Below are 22,350 nucleotides of genomic sequence, written 5' to 3' on the forward strand. Positions count from 1 at the left end.
TGAATTCTCAGCCTATAATAACTTAACATGTATATTCTTATTTTGAGTGCAAGTTATCTGCAACGCGAGGCGTGTTTGTAGATGACCAAAGTTTAAATCTCTTAACAATTTAGCCTCCAATCTGATTATAAAAGCTCTTACTGTGTTGGATGTAGTTTTTGTGTAAGTGCGAGAGACCAGAGATATGGAGTTTGCTATCAAGGAGTCGAGCATCGTGTATCCAGCGGAGGAGACACCTAAGCATCGGTTATGGAGCTCAAACTTAGAACTACTAATGACACTGCATCATGTCCCTATTGTTTACTTCTTCAGACCGATTGGTTCTTCCGATTTTTTCGACACTCGTCTGCTCAAGGAATCTTTAAGCAAGGTTCTTGTCCCATTCTACCCAATGGCTGGGAGATTGGGGAGAGACGAAAATGGAAGAATTGAGATAGTCTGCAATGGAGAAGGAGCTTTATTCATAGAGGCTGAAACTGAGTACGTTATCGACGATTTGATTGGCGACACCATGAATCATAGCCCAGACCTTTGGCGATTAGTTCCAAAAGTTGATTATTCTGTTGATATTTCATCATATCCTCTGATTTTAACACAGGTACACATACATATATGCACGAAATTAATTGATTTTGAAAAGTTTCTAATGTTTGTATTAATGTTGTTAGGTAACAAGGTTCAAGTGTGGAGGAGTTGGTCTTGGGATCGGATTACAGCATACTTTAGCAGATGGTCCAGCTTCGATTCATTTCATTAACAGTTGGGCTGAAATGGCTCGAGGGCTGCCTCTTAGTGTTCAACCTTACATTGACAGGTCACTTCTTCAAGCTCGTGTTCCACCGACTCCGACTTTTCACCATGTCGAATATGACCCACCTCTTTCCATAAATACTGCTGAAGAACCCCAATGGGAACCTGAAACTACCGTCTCCATCTTCAAACTCACTCCTGATCAGCTCAACACCTTGAAAACCAACGCGAACAGAAACGGAGATGGTGGTGTTTATAGCACCTACAACAGCCTTGCAGCACATATATGGCGTTGCATAAATAAGGCCCGATGCCTCCCCGATGATCAGGCGACTAAGCTGCATATTCCGATTGATGGACGGTCTAGATTGAGACCTCTCCCGCCAGGCTATCTTGGCAATGTGATATTTATGTCTGCAACCATAGCATCGCACGGTGAGATCCAATCTGAGTCATTTTCGTGCACCGCGAAGAGAATCAAGGACATATTGAAGCGAATGGATGATGAATATCTAAGGTCAGCTATCGATTACATGGAAAAAGTGCCTAATGTGAAGGCTCCCGTGCGAGGAGCAAGGGGTTTTCAGTGCCCGAACCTCAGTATCAACAGTTGGATGTGGTTGCCTCTCTATGATGCAGATTTTGGATGGGGCCGTCCCATATGGTTAGGACCGGCTAAAGTGTCCCAAGACGGGAAGACATACATTTTACCAAGTCCGACTAACGATGGGAGCCTGTCTGTTGTGTCATGCCTGGACACTTCTCACATGAAAAATTTTGGGCAGCTTCTTTACGAGATTTAGGGAAATTATATGTTCATGTCAATTGATTTCGTGTTGTTGCAGTTTCTCTTTTGCTTCTTTTGCATTTGTCTGCATTTTTATTTGAGTATTCTCTCGCATATTCAAGATTCATAAGTAACTAAACTTTATACGTAAAGCCACCTTTCATTGTTACCCAAGAGAGAGTATATTGAATCAGTCAATGCGATGGTTGAAACTGGAGCACCATCTGCCGCCAAGCAACATCATTCTGAGGAAAAAGTCAATCCACCAATAGCTATGGATAATTCCATTTAAATCACATTATTGGTTTTTCCCCTCTTCAGGCATATCTTCGATTACATTTTCTTCTTTATCTTCTGCTGCTGTTATACACTCCTGGAATCTGAAACAGCTCGTGAGATGGTCGTTAGTTATTCCCGCCACTTGCATGAAAGAGTAGACAACAGTAGGCCCTACGCTTCGGAAACCTCTTCCTACCAGATCTTTGCTTATGACATCTGCTTTGGGGGTTTTAACCGGAACCTGGCGAGGATATCTGAATCTGCTAACTATAGGCTTGTGATTCACAAAACTCCAAATATACCAGTCAAATGACCCGAACTCATCTATAACATGGCATCATCAAAACGTACAAAAGGTTAGTTGCACTAATGAAAACTAATAACTTCAGTAACAAGAGCTAGTGGACGACACCGGAAAGTATATAAAGATATGAATTACTTGGGCATACCAACTAAGCAAACTGGCATCTAATGGATGTGAATAATTTAATTTTCCTAACCAAATTGCAAATTTGTATCCTTGTGGCTTGTCCCATATGATTCAAACATATGCCTGGAAGGTTTAGGACAGCTATTCACCTGTTTTTACCTAACCTAATCACACAAGTGATCACTAAGCACCTTTTCTATTTGTTTAATTACTTGCTAGAACAAGAGAGAATAATGTGAGTGGTCCTGCTACCGAGTGTATCGGTCATTCGATGAATTTTGCACCAGGAAATATACGTGTAAAATAAACCCAGAAGTAAAGCAGATGGTCTGAAGTGTGTTATATCTTGCAAGATAACATCAAATTATGTCTTCAGCTATTAATGAACTTCAATAGAGCAAATTTTGTCATGTTCCATCCAGCATACGGCACCGTAATTAGTTTATTCTGCTTACGAGTGATTCACGGAACACTACCTTTCATGGTAACCAAGGTAAAGAAAATGGTGAACAGAAGAATGAGACAATCTACCTTAGATATTTGTCTAGCGTTCTCGATAATAGCTCGCAGCTTCAATTCTGATAACAAAGAACTTGCTACGCTACCATGTGCTATTAACTTCTTCTCATTCAGTTTTTATACAGCAAGAGGATCAAAATCCATAAAAACTTCTCTGAATAGAAGACACACTTTAGAAACAAGTCTGCTTATTAAACGAAGTTAATGGAAATTAAAGGAACAATACGTAAATATGTGCATTTTACTTAAGATAGCAGACCATGTAAGTTCAGAAAATGCACCAGAAAGAGCAGCTCAAACAATTTCCTGCATGTGGAAAATAACATCAAACAAACTACTTATCAAACAGAATTTTATTACCAAAGAGGCAGCCCTTTTAATAAGCAACCAGATGGGAGACACGGAAATGTTGAGATCACTTACTTGTCATCATGTACAGGAACTCCCCACTCTTCATCATGGAAAGCAACATGAACTGGATCTGATGCCAACAAACAAAAATAAGTTGGAAGAAAACATGCGATCAGAGCAATCAAAGGACCAAGGCAGCCAAAGTGGAACGCCTTCCCCCATTAAACGGATTAAAACGCCCTCCGCAAATTAGGGATGACTTGAAGAAGTTCCCCTAAGAGATTGAAATAGTCTGATAGAGAATCTCTAACTTTGAATAGAATGCCTAACCCTCCTAAAGTGCAACTAATTCGCATTAATGCTATTACTACTGTATGATGGATTTGGTGATAACTAAGCAAAAATGAAAAATATGAAGCAAATGGATAGTACAAGATTGCTGTTTTACTTTTGAATAAGTTAAAATTTTGAGATGCCACCTATGGTTTTTTTGTGTAGATGCTGAATGTTCGTTCTGCACTATAACTATATTAATCGAACCTAATCTAATACAGCAGTTCTGGGATTGGAGAATTAGAAAAGCATAAAGTACAAAAAGAATTGCTTTGTTCTTAGAGCAGAACCAAATAATTATATCCTATTCCTAATGCCGATGGCCGTGGCCACCCTAAATAATTCTTTTGGTTAAGACATTCAGAAGGTATATGCAGGGGAATTAGCTCAAACCTAAGACAAAGGTTATGCAGCTATTACTACATTTGAAAGCAGTCTTACGAGGAAGATGTTAACGCATGATTTCCAATCAACCATGATAAAACACTAAGAAATTAGAGGACACAACAACACACCTGTATTTGGTGTCACCCATGCACATCTCTTCTTCTGATGCAAACCATCAGAAACAACACTTCTTGGCTTTAACGTGTATGTCTTCCTATTACTTCCTACACTATTTGAACGAGTTAAACTACCAGTCGATGCTCGAAAGTGAAATGAAGCTGTGGAAGCATCCGATGAACATGAAGCATTTACTGATAAATTAGAATGTAAAAACTGCTCATGGCGGCGTAGCACTGAAGGAGCACTAACAGAATGAGTTTTTGGAGAAAGAGAATTAACAGTAGATGATGGAAGGGGTTTTTTCTCCACTACTACAGTCGCCTCAACCGGAGACTTTTCAACCTTTTTCAAAGGCTTTGAAGCTGGTTTTCTTGAACTTAAAGAACCTGCCTTATTTCCCGCAGGTCCCAATACAGGCCTTGCCTCAGAATCGACCACATTTCTCGATCTCAATCTTGGAGCACCAGACATTGATTAAGAAATCTATCAATTTAACACTAATTATCAAGGGATCTCAGCTTCTTCTTTATTAACCACAAACAAATCCTAATTCCTCACTTGCAGGGTAAGTCAAAATCCCCAAATCTTCATATACAATCCCTAACCCTTCCTCTTCGATCCCCAATTCTTTCCGTCTTCTCCGATTTATGTATCTCTCATGAACATGACATGTGCCCACAATAATGGTATTTGTTCCAAGTTTAGCAGCTCGGCCAAAAGGAAAAGGAAAAAAATACAAGGTAAACTGTAAATGAAATTGACTTGGATTTCATGTGATATCCTTTGGCTTTTGCTTACTTTTACTTTCAAAGTTGAGATTTCATTCCATTTTAACAATGAAATAAAGTGGTTATTAACTGTGAACTTTGAAAAGAATTAAAATCTTTGCAATCACCAGTTACCGTATTGGGTCCACCATTTCCTTGATAAGTATGCTATTATTAACCTATGCTTAAATCCAGTTTTAAAGCTTGAAGGGGGATGTGTTTTGACCCGTGCACAATATGCCCAAATGACCATATTTCATCTAAGCAAGATAAGAAAACAAGTAGGCATTTGGGTGAGTAATCTTCCCTTTTATCTAATCAGTTCAACTTTGGTGTTGATATAAACAGAGAAACATGGGGAAAGAAATCAAGTTTCCTTACCTAACACTTTCTATTAGATTTATAGCATAATTTACATGGGGTAGGTTGTGGGCCTTTGACCTGGTGTGGGAATATGATTGTTTTAGAGCTATTCGATTGTCAAACAAAGTTATTGGCTCAAGCGCAAAGTGTCTTGGAACCTTGAGACGCATGAAAGGCGCGAGATTCACGAAGGCGAGGCACATGATATCCAAAAACACATATGCACAAATTGCAGTGATTATCAAGAGAATTTGATTTAAAAGAACAAAATTCTTTTAACACATATGGTTAACAGTATAAATCAAAGGATCAATCGAAAAACAGAATCACTTAAGGGAAGAAATAAATGTGTGAATCAATTAATCGAATGGTTACTGCTGTCTTGTTCAACGTCGCAGTTTAAAAATTTCTCTTATTTTCACCTGTGAAATATTGTTTTCTTTTTTGTTAAAATTAGCAAACCATCAAACACAGTTTAAAATAAATAAATAAATAAAATTAGCAAACATTTTTTAGGATAGAAGATTAAATATGGTTTTCAGAATCAGATCGGTTAGCGAATTGGTCATACTACCGGTTCACTGGTTCAACCGGTCGAACCGGTCCGACTGGTCGAAAGAACCGGACGACGTCATAATTATTTAAAAAATTAAATAAAAATACCAAAAATATTTAATAAAAAATACATTTTTATATCACAAGTCATATTCAAAGCAAGTCATAACATATATAAGTTAAAAACCATAAAATCAAGTGAAACAAAATGATTCAAATTAACTACAGCATAATATTTAAGGTAAAACATATTAAATAATAAATATAATTATATAACTATAATTAAAAAATAAATTTGGGGTTAAAAAAATCATAACAAAATTATATAACTATAATTATATAACTATTCTTTCACTTCAATCAAGCTCGAATTTTAGGCTTCAATCGAGCTTCTAATTTTTTTTTGAGTTCAAATATTTTTGAGTTCAAGTTTCAATATTATATTTCGAGTTTGAGTTGAACTTATAATTTTTAGCTTGTGAGTTTGAGTTGAGTTGAGCTTACTTTTAAAGTTTTCAAGTTCGAGTCGAGCTCAGCAATACTCGAGTTCGACTTGGCTCGTTTAACAAACGACGTTGTTTGTTTTAATTTTTTTTTAAAAAACAAACAAAAATCTCGGTTTTTCCCAGTTTTTTCCGGTTTTCAGCCGGTCCGGTTTGAACGGTTTTGACCGGTTCACTAATAACGTTCAACCGGTTTAGATTAAACCGGACTAAACAACGGTTTTCGATTGAACCGGTTGGACCGACCGGTCCGATTTTCAAAACAGAGAGATTAAACAATGAAAATATTAACAAAATTAAAGAATTAGAGCGTTGAATTTTTTTTCTCATCGATGAAAATATATTTTAATGGACAAAAGAGATCCTTTAAGCCTGTTTATTATTATTATTATTATATCAAAATTTATTAAATCAAATTCATGCACTTTTTTGTATTTAATTGAAAATATGTAGTAAATATGAAAAATTATATGTTTATAAGGCAACACCCGCATGGGAAATCCAGATGAGGAACCAATGTGGCGCTCAATTCGCCAGCTGCTCCCTTCTTTCTGGCTAAATTACATAACTGACACCGTTTATTTTTAATTTTATCTTTCTGACACCGTTTGACCAATATTTCCAGAAGTAGCACATTTTTTGCTGAGTTGGCAAAGGCGCGTCCCCGGGGACGCGCTTTACCCGTGTTTTCACTGAGTTGGATGCCACGTGTGAAAGGCGCATCCCCGGGGACGCGCCTTTCGCCAGCTCGACTGCCACGTATTTTATTTAATAATAAATATTTTATTTTTATTATTATTATAAATTAATAATATATTATGTAAAATGTTTCGATTATAATGTAAGAATTATCAAATATAATTTGTCAATGTATGTACACCTAAATAATTTTTGTAACTTTTAAATACATAAATATATTTAATATATTTATTTAATATAATAATATTATTAGTTATAATTTTTTTTAAATATAATAATAATTCCACCTTCTAAGTAGAGAAAAATATTAAATTAAACAAATTAAAAGTTATTAAAAATTTATGTATACGATGACACATTTCATGTTCTGATTGGAGGATTAAATTTATTAAATTAAATTTTCAATAAGACTAATTTTATAAAATATGTAAGTCTTGAAGATTAAATATGTAATTATACTAATTTATTAACTTATGCATCAATATTTTCGTTAAATATTAATATGAGATGACTAAATTGATAACATTTAAATAATTAACTGATAAAATTAATAGATCGATAATCAAAATAAAAATAATCGAAACTTGATAATTCTTACATTATAATCGAAACATTTTACATAATATATTAATTTATAATAATAATTAAAATAAACTATTTATTATAAAACAAAATACGTGTCTGCTGAGTTGGCAAAGACGCGTCCCCGGGGACGCGCCTTTCACACGTGGCATCCAACTCAGCGAAAACACGGGTAAAGCGCGTCCCCGGGGACGCGCCTTTGCCAACTCAGCAGAAAGGGTGTTACTTCTGGAAATATTGATCAAACGGTGTCAGTAAGGTAAAATTAAAAGTAAACGGTGTCAGTTATGTAATTTAGCCCTTCTTTCTCCGTCCGTACAACCCGCACCCAAACGCTGCCTTCCTCTCTCTTTCTTGCCTTCTCCCTAAACCCCAACCCTCCGCTTTCTTCTTCACTTCCTCTAAAACCCTACGCTCAGTCGCCACTTCATCACCCTCCACTGCCCTCCACCGCCGTCTTGTGGACGTTCAGCGCTGGCTGCGGCGTCAGCCAAAGTATCATCGCCAGATGCATTTCATCGTTCTCGACTCCGCAACCGGAAATGGTGTTTGGTTGGAACGATGCGGTTTCTTGCTCAGAAGTTGGCGATGGCGGCGATGATGGAGCGGTGGAAGAAGCCTCAATAGCGCCTCGACTGAGCCTCGCTGCGCCTAGGCTACGTGCCTCGCTTCAGTGTTGAAAAAGCCCCGTTCAATGAGCCTCTGTGCTTTTACGCCTCAGGCGCGCTTTTTACAACTATGTTGTCAAATACACTTTACATTGTACAACAGAAAAAAAAGTAAGGATCAAAGCTGAAGGCGTAAAAGGAAGGTTTAGATCTAAAACTTCAAAGCAAAAGCAACGTTAGTTCCTTTCTTGCTAGTAATCAACTTTGGGGGAAAAGGGGTGAAAAAAGAGAGATTTCATTCTTCAGACTAGAAATCATAAATTCAGCCATTAGTCTCGGCTAATATCAAAGAGGGCAAAGAATCAAATCTTAATAGACTAATTTGACATCATGGGATGAGATGTGAAGAGGACAAAGAATCAAATCCCTAGCTTTCTTTGTTTGGCCACTTTTCAAATTGTGCAGATGTTCCAGGGTTCTTTTTCCCAATTTTATTTTCGACTCTTTTTTTCAGTTTTTATTGAAGCCAAAGCCAAACTTGCTCTGCAAACAATCCCAAAACTCCCTACAATCTTTCGATTTCTATGTCGGCTATCAAAATCAAGCCTACAAATCAATAGTGTACTTAAAAACTTTTTAGGATCCCATCCCCGGGTATAACCTATATCATTGGCTAATCTCTTCCCCAGGATATAGGGAGATTTCAAAGTGTTAAAGGGAGAATGACAATCTCAAGTTCAAGTTGACAAAAACTATCTGTGATGAGCTATGTTTGCATTGTTCCTTTATTAATGGCTTCCTAGTTCCTATTCTGAGAACTTGGTTAATAGCTTAACTGAAATATAAGGCATTTATATTTGGTTTAGTGGTGGTTCCTCCTAAAACCCACGACTCTGGAACTCTCACCAGAAATCAAACTTTTATTCATCATTACATAGCTTAGACTCATTACAAGCTAAGTGACACAATAACAGCAGAGCAATAACTTCCCTTATCTCACAACTTGAGATAATATTTTTAAAGGATCTATCTCAAAAACTATAATAGAAGTAGCAAGAACATCTCAACAACGCAACAAAACCATTGGATTCATTCAAATACAAAATATTCGATATATCCTGGAGAATCTATGTAGACAAAAAAAAGTCAATGTTAATATGCCTATCTGAGATCTGAGTATTGTCTTAAGACAGATAAAATGAAGGCAACCAGATTGCTTTATTCTGCTCCATTGATGAAGCAAAAAATCACATGATACGAAAATGACATCTGCAATAGTTCAAAATCAGCCATAAATTAGTAAATATTCAAAAGTGAATAAATAAGCAGACAGCTCTACTAAGTTTATCTTCGCAGTTCATACACATGTTAAGGAAAAACTTACTACATTCATTACAGCAATAATCTACAAAACACGCTGAGTATATATTATTACCGCAATCATTAATTTCTGACGTCAACCCTTTCTTGGAATTGAGTAGTCAGTTTTTAATTAATTTTTTTTTCACTTCCACTACTATAAGTTGTTTCTTCAGAAACAATCTAAAATGAAGGTATTCATAAACTGATATGATCTATGACTTAATGCTAGTATAGATAAACAGATCAAGTAGAAGCGGCATACCCTAGCAAGCCCCTGCCTTGCCATGTTCTAGGACTCACTGACAGATTAAACAATGCTCCTTGTCTCATGACTGTGACAAGTATGGGAAGACCCTGATTAACCTGAGCTTCAGAAGCAAGTTGTTGTAGCAAATTATCACCAGCTTTCACACATTACCAAATTTAACAATCTGGTCTCCAAGTTGCAAACCATCTTCAGCTGCAGGAGATGCATCAGCTATTTCATCAACAATTGCGAAGGGCATACCAGAAATCAAATCCACATCATTGTCAACCCATGAATCTCTCAAAGCAATGTTTTGCAAGGCTGCCGATGCACCAGCACTTTCAACTGATGCATTTTGATTCGTTTCAACACCTATCAGATTGGTGAATTGGTATGATTTAAACTTTCATTGGAAAACACGAGTTAATTCAAAGAATATAGCACAAAACCATTTATCTAAACAAATGGTGCAAGAAATTGAGCCTAACCTGAATCTTTAGGGGTTGCCGCGAGTTTTGCAGAATGCAAAACTTGAATATTAACGTTTATTTTTCTGTAATTTCCTGGTGATCGTTTTTGTATTCTGCTCAAATTTAGCAACAAAATTTGCTAACTTTGTTAATATTTAATACAGACCTTCCTCAAATTCACTAACTCAATTGTTATAATAAAAGAAAATACTAAAATAGAGGATACCGGCAAGACGATGTCGTTGAGCTAGGACAAATGGGATGTCAATATCATCAAGAGGAAACCCCTGGAAAGTACAAAAACCCTAATATCAAGAAATAGAAAAGATTGCAAATTTTGAGGTATTTTTCTCGAAAAATCATCGGTGATCGGTATATTTATTGATCTAACACCGATCAGACTATATTTTTCAATCTAACACCCTTAGCAGTAAAGTGCGCCTCCTGCACCGCGCTATATGTTGATTTGGCGCCACGTGAGATAAGGTGTGCCCCCTGAAGCGCGCCTTATGCTGACATAGATACACGTGTGTAAAGCGCGGTCCCTGGGGCGCGCCTTACGCCACGTAAGAGTATAGCGCGGGGCAGGGGCCGCGTTTTACCTTTAATTCTGATTTATATATAGTGCGGAGCAGGGGTCGCGCCATACCTTTAACTGATATAATTATATAAGGCGCGGTGCAGGTACCGCGCCTTGTAACTTTTCCCGGCTATAAATACCCTTCTCCCCGATTAAGTTCCTCACATCTCCTCACATCTCTCCTCTCAACTTATAAATTAATACAATAATTCCGTCAACGAGTCAATAATTCTGACAATTTTCTCATATTTTATTCAAAAGTTTGTTCGATTTTTCGTTATAAGGTAATTTTGTGATAAATTTTTTATTATATTTATTGTTTATTATGATTATTTGAAAAAATATTATACTAATTCTTGTTAATTAATTTCTGTGTTTGTAAAATTAGAAAGCGGGAATATACGTCGAAATAGTTTTACGGTACAGGTAATAATATAAATTATATTATTTAAATTATTTACGTTTATGTGTAAATTTTTTATTCTGTTATATTTTCGTTCATATATTATTTATTTAATCAGCATTGTTTCAGTTTTTTTTACAGATATAATATTGCCGCACTTTTAAACTCAAAGAATGGCGCGACTTTCAGCTATTGTTTATTATGATGGTGAAATTCGAGAAGATGAAACCGGCGTTGTTTTCGTATCAAATGAGCCTGTTAAAATATCATTGAAGAGAAACATAACTCTTGAGGAGCTGATAACGAAGATTTCGAGGAAGATTCATGTTGGAAGTAGTAGAAGAATGTCGTCGTTGCAGTACAGATTTTCAACATCATTGTTGCCATTAACTTATACAGCGTTCGAACTTTTGAATAATGATGATGTTGAAATTATGGTTGAAGCTCAAAGTAATTATTCAGACGCCGATATTGAGATGTATGCAAATTTTATTCAAATGTGTGTCGTTCGGGGTCAATCATTAAGCTTCCACTATGGGCTGGCTGAACAAGTTGACAGCCCGACGACAGTAATGTGTAATGATTTTAATGCCATAATGGGGAGACATTCATCCGCAACTCCTTACAATATGTACCGAGGTGGGTCGACGAACAATCCGTATGGCAACATCGCGTCCAGTTCAAGGGGAAGGCATTCATCTACAAATTCGTTTGACCTTAATATGGAGATGCCATCGACGCAACCATCTGTGCAGTTTCCATTTGACACAATGGCTTCAAGCTCTAGGGGGAGGCATTCGACTGCGAGCTTTTTCGATCTCAATGTCGATATGCCTTCTAGTTCAAGGGGAAGGCGTGCAAGTAGTAGGTTCTTCGACCTAAATGTGGAGCGCATGGAGGAACCATCATCTCCACCAGAAGAACCGCTCTGTGAGCCTGGTGCGGATGGTGCTGAGACTGGACTATTCATTTACCCATAATCACCGCAATTCAACTCTGATGATGATGAAGTTCCAGGAAATATGGCACAAACTAACCCTCATGCACACATGTATGAAGCTGATTATGGTGCAATGTACGGGCCAGAATTTGCGGATATGCCTCATCTCGGTGACTATGGATATTACTCATCAATAAATAATTGTGAGTTGTCTTTAGGCATTGAGTTTTTAAAGCAAAGAAGAAGCGGTGATGGCTATAAAAAATTACAATATCCGTAATTATGTTCAGTCCAGAGTCAACCGATCCACGACCGAAAAATATGTATGTTACTGTACCCGATGCGAAAACGGATGCAATTGGATGGTTCACGTATCGAAAAGGAAGAGAAAAAACAACATATGGGAACTAACAGTATACAACGGTCCTCACACATATTGTGTTGGAGGGGTCAACCAATATCATCCCAACTTGGACTTTGAAGTGATATGCCAAGCCATCATGCCCATGGTAAAAGCAAGCTCTCATATAGCTGTTGTTGTGTTGATTTCAGCTATACAATCGCAGTATGGGTACACTGTCTCTTATAAAAAAGCTTGGTTGGCAAAACAAAATGCCATTGTCAAACTTCATGGTGAATGGGATGCATCTTACAACGAACTTCTAGGCTGGTTTAGGCTGGTGCGTAGGTTGAATCCTAGGACAATTGTGGACTTCGAAACCTCCTATGCATACTATAATGATCAAGTTCTCCGCGATCGATACCAATTCTACTGGGTTTTTTGGACTTACCCACAGTGCGTTAATGCTGTCAAATACTGCAAGCCTATGGTCCAGATCGACGGGACTTTCTTGTATGGAAAATACAAGCAAGTTTTATTATTGGCAGTTGTCCAAGATGGTAATCGCAACATTCTTCCAGTTGCTTTTGCTCTTGTCGAAGGAGAAGATACATATTCTAAGGCTTTTTTCTTCCGAAATTTATGTGTACATGTTATCACGAGGGAAAACATCTGTGTCATTTCAGATCGCGGAGCTGGGATCAAAGCAGCAATGGAGTCTTTAGGTCCAATGTGGCAGCCACCCTTTGTCCAACATAGTTATTGTCTCCGACACATTGCTGCGAACTACCATAGAAGGTACAAAAAGAATGATGAGCGTCAATTAATTGTGCGCATGGGTAAGTGAAACTGATGTAGTTTGTTTCTTTCGATCGTTTTAATTTTGCAAAGAAAGCAAGTTAGTAAGTTATACATTTTTTGATAAGGTTATGAACTACTTCCTCGAACGTTTGAATCAATGCTTTAAGATTTGCTGGCGAAGAACGAGGAAGGATACGATTACATCAGCCTCATCGATAAAGAAATATGGATGAACGCATATGATGGTGGATATCGATATGGACACATGACGACCAACTTGGCAGAGGCAATCAATTCAACTTTAAAGGGTGCACGTCACTTACTAGTAGCGGCTTTGGTAAATACTACATATTTTCGTTTGGGGGCGCTTTTTGCGAAGCTTGGGGGACAAGCTCAAACCTGGATGCAAGGCGGTCATGTCTATCACCCTAGATTAGTTGCAGATCTACAAAAAAAATTCTGCATCAAATGGAATGTCTGTAACAAGTTTCTCTAGAAGGCATAAAATGTTTCGTGTCACAGAGTTGTCGCGACCTCTTCAAGGGATTGAAGCTGTGTCGTTATGAGTAAATCTAAGGGACAGAACGTGCGACTGCGGGTTTTTTCAAGTTCTTAAATATCCATGTTGTCATGTGATAGCTGCTTGTTCGCATACATGTCAAGACTATAACCATTTTGTGGATCCTGTATACCTACTATCTAAAGTTTTTAAGGTATACAAATTTGAGTTTCCCCCATAGGTAATGACAAAGACCCTGATGAGGTTCAAGATTGGCTTCCTATTGTACCAAATCCGAGTTTATTGAGGGAGCGTGGTCGTCCAAAATCCAATCGAATTCATTGCGATATGGATATTCGAGAAAGATCTAGACAAGACAGAAGATGTGGGAATTGTAGAAACCCATAACACACTAGAAAAACATGTCCACTTCTGTTGCCATCAAGTAACAATTGATGAGGAAATGATGTATTTGTTTATCAAATAATAATTCTTGTACTTTAATTTGCATTTACTTCAAGTTAATGTCATTCGATAATCGCTGATGAAGATTAAAAAAACGATACAATAATACGATATTGGACGTTTGCGTTATATGTGATTATAATAAAAGAGATAATAAGTGACAAACTTAAGAAAGTTATCAAACACAATCATTAAATTTTATCAAACTGATAACAATTTGGTATTTCAAAATAATTTTAAATACAACAAACTTACAATAAGTATTAAATGGTAAATGATAATCAAATTACAATAACTAATATTAAATGATAATAAACAAAATTAACTGAAATACATTAAAAAAAGTCTAACAAATTTAACAAAATAAAGTAAGTATTAAATGAGAAATAATAAAAAATTACAATTAAAAAGTCAAATAAACTAAATACAAATATAATAAAAAAACAAAATATATCGATGCCTACGACACGAATGTGTTCCGCAAAGCGGTGTCTGTCGGTCTCGAGGAGGATTTCTTCGTATCACTGGTTGTGACTCCTCGCTGTCATCACCATCATCGTCGTCGTCGTTGTCGTCGTCCTGAGTAGGTACAAGAGGAGCTGATGACGATGAAGCACCTCAATAGAATAAGGACCCTGGAGGTGTATGACTGACTATCCCACCAGCCTGCGAAAATTGGGAAAACTCATAAAACCCAGACATCGTTGAGTGTGAAAACTGTACAGGAGGTGTCTGTGCTGCGGCCATGGGTGATGAGGCTGAACCCGCCAAATATCCAGCATATGAACCCTAAGTCGGATCTGCAAATATATACCCATAATAGCCTCCAGGAGGGGTCATCTGTTACGGTGGCGACGGCGGGGTCATAAAACCAGGTGATGGTAGCGGCGGCAGCATCGGGTAAGGAATGGCGGTGGCGGTATCTGGTAATAGAAAGGCGATGGCGGCATCATATATGGTTGCGGTGGCTGCTATGAAGGTCCTGCTGGTGTAGCTAAGGATGAACCGGAATCACATGCTCTCCGTCTACGAGTCGGGGGACGATGGTACTGTGTCGGTAAACGTCTTTGTCGACATTACGGAAAGGTCTGCCCTCGTGCATCCTCGGGAAGCAGAAACGGTTTCCCATTACTGTTGAACCACTCGTAATAACCGTCAGCAACCATCAAGATGTCAAGTAAAATGTGCTCTCTACGGGGAAGGCGTCGATGTCGATCCTCCCACAACACGACCCACGCATGATGCCTCACCAGCCAATCTGTATCTGTCTTGTCGCGTCTATCTGTGCAATGAAACTCGTCCATATTGCGAGGTACTTCCGGAATTGGTTGAAAACAACCAAATTGCCGGAACACGTGATTAGTGGAGTGCCACTCGACGGTCGCATAACAGATCAAGGGGACCGTCGCCATCCAAACATCTGATGAGCCCCTCAACTCAGGTGGGATCACCGCCCTCACATCATCAGTAGAATATGACACCCATTCAAACTAAAACAAATATACATAATTTTTATCAAAATAATAATCTAATTATATAACTATAATCTAAAATCGATTTTTAAACATTAAAATTCATACATGTGTGTCAGCCTTCTGATCGATTAACACCCTAATTTTTTTTAAATCATCAGGTAACTCCTGATGATTTTTCCTATTAGTATACCACCTATTCAAGAAAAATAATTTCTTATTCACTGTATAAAATCATTAATATACAAAATCAGTTTTACAATTACCTCAGTAGTAGCGGAAATACGAATGGGTTCTTGACAACGGGACATAAAAAGGGCAATCGATACCATGCCCAAGACTGCAGCAGCAGGAGACATCCGCCGATAGCATTACGCCTGTAGTCAATGGCTCGACACATCTCTATGTACAGGAAAGTCAAAACTGCCGAGCCCCAACTGAGTGATCCGGCCAGATGAAAGTCACCAAGGTGTCGCAACCACATGCAGTGAACTTAGTTGCGCGATTTGTCTGGCATCAACAACCCTCCTATCAGCTGCAGTATGCATGCCCGTGCAGACATTTTAACTTCATCCTCAGACGCGTCCTCGCTCAAATCACGAAAATTGGCATCTAACCAATTTAACGGTATCCGACCACCGTTAAAATTTTCTGGGACACGTCCTAGATTATCCCGACATAAAGCAGTCCAGGAACCATGCGCGATCCTTGATATCACATCTCCATCCACCGGAAGCCCCAGGTGCATAGAAACATCCTCAAGTGTAATCGTGCACTCTCCACACGGAATATGGAATGTGTGGGTCTCCAGCCTCCACCGCTTTACTAAGGCAGAAATCATGTATGACTCTATCTTACAGTGACCCTTATATCTACCTATGTAACCGAATCCAGCCTCTACTAAATACGACAAGACACGGTTAGGTATCACCAACTTAAGATTCCTAATAAAATGATCTAATACACGGTCCTTCTCCTAAAATTAAATAATTACAAAAATTAATTCTTAATCTAATAATCATGCATTAAATAAATCAACAAATTATTACTAATAATTTAATTAAATTAAAACGTTAAAATGTTATCGTATCAGCAAAGTGTCGAGATATATGATTTGCATCCAAGCGAAGTAGATCGTCTGCCCTTTTATATCTGTAAAAAAATTAAATAAGTAAAATATTAAATAAATTAAATACTTAAATAAATTAAATACAAAATATTAAAAATATAATAAAATATACCTTAGAAGATATTATAAGAGTATTTGAGAGAAGTTGAGAGAATTTGGTGTGATGAAAGTGATTGAGTATGGAGGTATTTATGGGGAGGTTTGGGGGTATTGAGGTCGGGATAATTGTGTAATTACACCTAAGGTGTGCTGCAGGGGGCTTCCTGACGCGTGTCAGATTCACAGGGAAGGCGCGGCCCCTGCCCCGCGCCTTAGGTGTAATTACACACCTACCCCGCTCTTTATCCACGTGTATCCATGTCAGCATAAGGCGCGCTTCAGGGGGCGCGTCTTACCTCACGTGGTGCCAAATCAGCATATAGCGCGGTGCAAGGGGCGCGCTTTACTGCTAAGGGTGTTAGATCGGGAAATATAGTCTGACCGGTGTTAGATCGGTAAATATACCGGTCACCGATGATTTTTCGGGAAAAACGCATATTTTGAATCCTAATAAAAAAATTAAAGTATTAAATAAAAATATATGGGTATTCAAGAAAAAGAGAGAGGGAAATACTTCGGAATCGACGAGGTTGCCAGAGAGACCAGGACCCCCAGGTTGACAAAGCTGCTCAATTATGGCGTTCATCTCAGCCTCTATTGCACTCCTCTTATCCATGAGCTTTAGTGTCTCCGATTTAAGATTTACCCCAACCATTATTTTTTTTCCTTTTGTGTTCTTCTGAAGCGAGCTTTTAGAAGGTTTAGATTTAACTTGGCAGAAAAGACAATGGATTTTGAAAATCGGCTGCTCGGTGGGGAGACCTGCAAGGGGAAGGCGAGTGATTCGCGCGATGTGGGCTGAGATAAAATTGATTGGGCTTAGGAAAAAATTACGAAGAGTTTTTTTTCCAACATTCCACCACACTCGCTTTATATTAATATATAATTTATTTATAAGTTTTAGGGTAAGTTTACAAATAGTGTCATTATTATTATGAGGTATTTTTTTGTTCATTCGATTCTTAATAGTTATAAAATGATCTTCTAACTATAGAAAGATATTTTGTTGAGTTTTTGACTATTAATAATTATAAAATGGTCACATGACTATTCGTATGATATGAATTCGTCTATTTTTTGTTTAAAAATTGATGGTCATTTGAGCTAGAAGTTAATATGTTAATTAAGATATGATAAAATTATATTTTAATGATGTCTACTAGCAACACTATTATTGTCAAGCATTGGCTTGACGATATAATACTTCAAGCACTGACTCAACGACATAATATAAACAAAGAATCGATCTATAAGATACAACTCAAATGATTCTATGATTAGATTGTATCGTGTCTCAATCAGGAGGTTAACGTCCAGCTTAGACGACTGCTATTTTTTTTACAAAAAAGGATGAGTTTAGAACATATGAATAGTCAGGTGACCATTTTTAATTTTTAATAGTCGAGAACTTTTAATAATCGAGGGACTCAACAAAATATTGTCTTATAGTTGTGGATCATTTTATAAGTTTTAATAGTTCAAAGACTCAACAAAACAATGCTCTGTGAATGTAATCGAGGGACCTTTACCTTAAATTTTAATAGTAATTTAGGATTAATTATCAGTATAATCATTTTTATTTTAGTGTTGTTTATTTTTATTTATTTTAATCACTTATATATAGATTTATTAAATTTTAATCATTTATGCTATCTATTTATTTTAGTCACTGAAATATTAATTTTTATTAATTTAATAATGTGACACCTTAATAAAATAAATTAATTTTTATTTAAACAAATCCAACACCTTAAGCATACTTCATACTTGGATTATTGTACCTAATCTAGAGATTGATAACTGACCTACTTGGATTGTCTCCCTTTAATAATTTGTTTGGATTATGTCAATTATTAAGGGGAAAAGAAAGAAATAAAAACTATCAGAATCATACACGTTTTAGAGGTCCAAACTAATTTGCTTTTCTGGAAAATATTGATAGATATTAAGAATTATGTCTCTTGCATTTATGTGGAATAAAAACGGGCTCTTCAATCTGAAAATTTATTCATGGTCTCTATCCTTTCAGAAATAGACTGAAACAAACTCATAAATCACACGCAAACCAATGAAAATTAGAGAATTAAAAATCTAACAACGAAGAAAGAAGTTATTACCCAACTGTTCAAAGAGAATCACCGTCAAGGTAACCTGATGAAAATCGAGACCGTAAATCGATAATCAGAGAATTTAAATCCAACCGTTGATGGCTAGGAGAGGGAGGGTTCTCTCTATAAACGTATAGTTTCAGACTTCTCTCCCCAGGGATTCATTTCTCGTGTTTACCAACAAACCACCCTTTTTCTTCTCTTTTTTCTCTTCATTCTTCCTTCACAAACAAGAAATTTTAACTCGGCAAGGTTTTTTTTTCATTGTAGTTTCTCTGGAAAGTGGGAATCCGGGCGACGGATCTAAATCCGGTTAAAACCCATGGCGGGCCTTAAGTTTAACGTCGCATGGATTTTCTCTTTGTTAGCTCTCTTCTTCCTTCGAGCCCATTGTTTCTACCTTCCTGGTGTTGCCCCTGAAGATTTCCAAAAGGTCAGTTTCATCACATGCATGCATGGGCCATGCATGTATGTTAATGCATGCATTATCATGTATATTGGATTTGGATCTTTGGGTTCACTTGCATTCTCCATTCTGTTATTGTGTTTCATTTAGATCTGCGTTTAATGATCTCTAGAATCACCGTTTCGGTTTAATGAAATTGGATACGACGAGTCTTTGGAAGTTAAGATCGATAAGCTTCAAGTTTGTGTTTTCCTTGGTTTAAAGCTGCCTAATTTTGTTTTTATCAATACCACAAGTTCTTTGGCCTATTTGGCATAGGATTTGAAGACTATTTATGAAATTTGAATGTTGATTACAGCTTACTGAATATTCCATGCTCAATAATCAATCTACGGGCTCTTTGCTTTAACCAAACTGATGGTCTAATGTAATTTTGTTCAATGTTATTTTCCCTCCATTTATGCAGGGGGATATATTGTTGGTGAAAGTGAATAAGCTGACTTCAACAAAAACACAACTTCCTTATTCCTATTATTTCCTACCCTTTTGTCAGCCTGAGCATATAGTTGACAGTGCCGAGAATCTTGGGGAAGTCCTTCGCGGTGATCGAATTGAAAACTCTCCTTACGTGGTGAGTTTGGACTCCAAAATCACTTGTATCTCTTTTCTGTACTTTGTTTTTTAGTGTTTGAGATGGATTTTCTGTTTGCAGTTTAAAATGAGAGAACCACAAATGTGCAACATTGTATGTCGTAAAATTCTTGATAAAAAAGCTGCAAAGGCATTCAAGGAGAAGATTGATGATGAGTATCGAGTTAACATGTGAGGATCTCACTCTGGATATCTTAATTGTAGTTTCCATTTGTTCTTTTGAGTAGTAACTGATATTTATGATATGTTTGTGACAGGATTTTGGATAACCTTCCATTGGTTGTTCCCATAAGATTTCCCAATCAGGAAAATGCTGTAGTGTATCAGTATGGATATCATGTTGGTCTCAGAGGACAGTATGCGGGGGTAAGTTCTAGATTGGTCAGCATCTGTTTAGAAATTTTTTATTATATTTCCATTTGATAATGAAAGCAATGCTGATTTGGTTTCTTGCAGAGCAAGGAAGAAAAACATTTTATAAACAATCACTTGACATTTACAGTCAAATATCACAAGGATCCATTGTCAGACTCTGCAAGGATTGTTGGATTTGAGGTCAAACCATTCAGGTAAAAAAATATATTGTTTATGATTGAGGCATATGTATTACCTACTTTTACCACTGGTTTCGTTTTCTACTTTTCTTACAAGCCGTTTTGATACGCACAGTGTTAAACATGAATATGAGGGTGAGTGGAATGAGAAGACTCGTCTGACAACTTGTGATCCCCATGCAAAACGTGCAGTTACTAGTTCTGAATCTCCTCAAGAGGTTGAACAAAATAAGGAGATCATATTTACATATGATGTTGAGTTCCAGGTCAGCAATACCTTGCTGCTTGTTACAGTTTGGCTAGTGTCTATGGTGTTATTTCATTCTAATCAACAAGCTGCTTGTTTTCATCTTGCAGGAAAGTGATATAAAGTGGGCATCCCGATGGGATACCTATCTTCTAATGGCTGATGATCAGATCCATTGGTTCTCAATTGTTAATTCTTTGATAATTGTAATTTTCCTCTCGGGTATGGTGGCAATGATCATGCTACGAACTCTTTATCGGGATATATCTCCAAGTACAACCAACTCGAAACTCAAGAAGAAGCACAAGAGGAGACAGGGTGGAAGCTGGTCCATGGGGATGTTTTTAGGCCTCCAACAAATTCTGACTTACTCTGTGTGTATGTTGGAACAGGGGTTCAATTTTGTGGTATGATTATTGTTACCATGATCTTTGCTCTCCTTGGCTTCCTATCCCCCTCAAATAGGGGTGGGTTAATAACAGCCATGCTTCTACTCTGGGTCTTCATGGGCCTGTTTGCTGGATATTCCTCAGCTCGTCTCTATAAGCTGTTCAAGGGAACCAAATGGAAGAAAGTTGCACTCAAAACAGCATTTATGTTCCCTGCAACAGTGTTTTCCATTTTCTTTGTCCTGAATGCTCTAATATGGGGCCAGAAGTCTTCCGGGGCAGTGCCATTTGGAACCATGTTTGCATTGGTATTGTTGTGGTTTGGCATCTCAGTCCCGCTTGTTTATGTGGGTAGTTATTTTGGTTTTAAGAAGCCAACAATCAAGGATCCAGTGAAAACTAATAAGATCCCGAGGCAAATTCCAGAACAGGCTTGGTACATGAACCCAGCCTTCTCCATCCTAATTGGGGGCATACTTCCATTCGGGGCTGTTTTTATTGAGCTCTTTTTCATCCTCACTTCAATATGGTTGCATCAGTTCTATTACATATTTGGCTTCCTCTTCATTGTCTTTGTCATTATTATTGTCACTTGTGCCGAGATCACAGTAGTACTCTGCTACTTCCAGCTATGCAGTGAGGATTACCAATGGTGGTGGAGGTCATACTTGACTTCGGGTTCTTCAGCACTTTACTTATTCCTCTATGCTGCTTTCTACTTCTTTACAAAGCTTGAGATCACAAAACCAGTATCTGGGGGTTTTATACTTTGGTTATATGTTGATAGTATCGTACGCATTCTTCGTCCTCACTGGTACAATCGGTTTCTATGCTTGCTTCTGGTTCACAAGGCTCATCTACTCGTCTGTGAAGATTGATTGATCTGCTATTGCAACTTAAGGAAAATTGCTAGTTTTGTTTCACTACAAGGATGTTCAAATTACCCAATATAGAATCAGAAACGCACGACATCAACTGGTTGCCATTTGGTTTCAGTTTTGAATCTTTGAACAATGAAACTGTTAATTTTCTTAACCTTCTCCATAAAGGTTCCTTGGCAATTTCTTCTAGAATTGGAAGTATCCATGTATTTACAAGCATAATAGTTCTCTGTTTATCCCTTCCATTCTGTCAAGAAAGAATTCAAAAATTTCC

General features: G+C 37.4%; 2 protein-coding genes and 2 pseudogenes across 3 annotated transcripts; 2 read left to right on the plus strand and 2 right to left on the minus strand.

Moving 5' to 3' along the window:
• The first annotated feature begins 144 nt into the window (after window positions 1-144).
• Window positions 145-13,494, plus strand: LOC120135854 (shikimate O-hydroxycinnamoyltransferase-like). Of its 2 annotated transcripts, XM_039152039.1 has the most exons (3): window positions 145-598; window positions 669-1,576; window positions 13,487-13,494. In XM_039152039.1, the coding sequence occupies exons 1-2, from the start codon at window positions 185-187 to the stop codon at window positions 1,551-1,553; spliced, it is 1,299 nt and encodes a 432-aa protein (XP_039007970.1). In that variant the 5' UTR covers window positions 145-184; the 3' UTR covers window positions 1,554-1,576; window positions 13,487-13,494. The 2 variants fall into 2 exon arrangements, with proteins under 2 accessions (XP_039007970.1, XP_039007965.1); XM_039152034.1 differs by lacking the exon at window positions 13,487-13,494 and having other exon boundaries at window positions 669-1,617.
• LOC120135897 lies at window positions 1,763-4,482 on the minus strand (annotated as a pseudogene).
• Window positions 9,174-17,560, minus strand: LOC120135886 (annotated as a pseudogene).
• Window positions 17,561-19,158: 1,598 nt separating this feature from the next.
• Window positions 19,159-22,239, plus strand: LOC120135844 (transmembrane 9 superfamily member 10-like). Its single transcript, XM_039152026.1, is given in 9 exon segments — window positions 19,159-19,381; window positions 19,821-19,985; window positions 20,067-20,176; window positions 20,263-20,371; window positions 20,462-20,574; window positions 20,675-20,825; window positions 20,917-21,069; window positions 21,072-21,950; window positions 21,952-22,239. Coding segments are annotated over 9 exon segments (1,917 nt in total). The 5' UTR covers window positions 19,159-19,270; the 3' UTR covers window positions 22,078-22,239.
• Window positions 22,240-22,350: the final 111 nt, after the last annotated feature.

This window comes from Hibiscus syriacus, unplaced genomic scaffold, assembly GCF_006381635.1.
Source record: "Hibiscus syriacus cultivar Baekdansim isolate YM2019G1 unplaced genomic scaffold, ASM638163v2 tig00001825_pilon, whole genome shotgun sequence".
NCBI lineage: Eukaryota > Viridiplantae > Streptophyta > Magnoliopsida > Malvales > Malvaceae > Hibiscus > Hibiscus syriacus.

Coding starts and splice junctions, on each gene's coding strand:
- LOC120135854 (XM_039152039.1), top strand. CDS start 185: ATGGAGTTTGCTATCAAGGAGTCGAGCATCGTGTATCCAGCGGAGGAG. Junction 599..668: donor ATCCTCTGATTTTAACACAG/GTACACATACAT, acceptor TAATGTTGTTAG/GTAACAAGGTTCAAGTGTGG.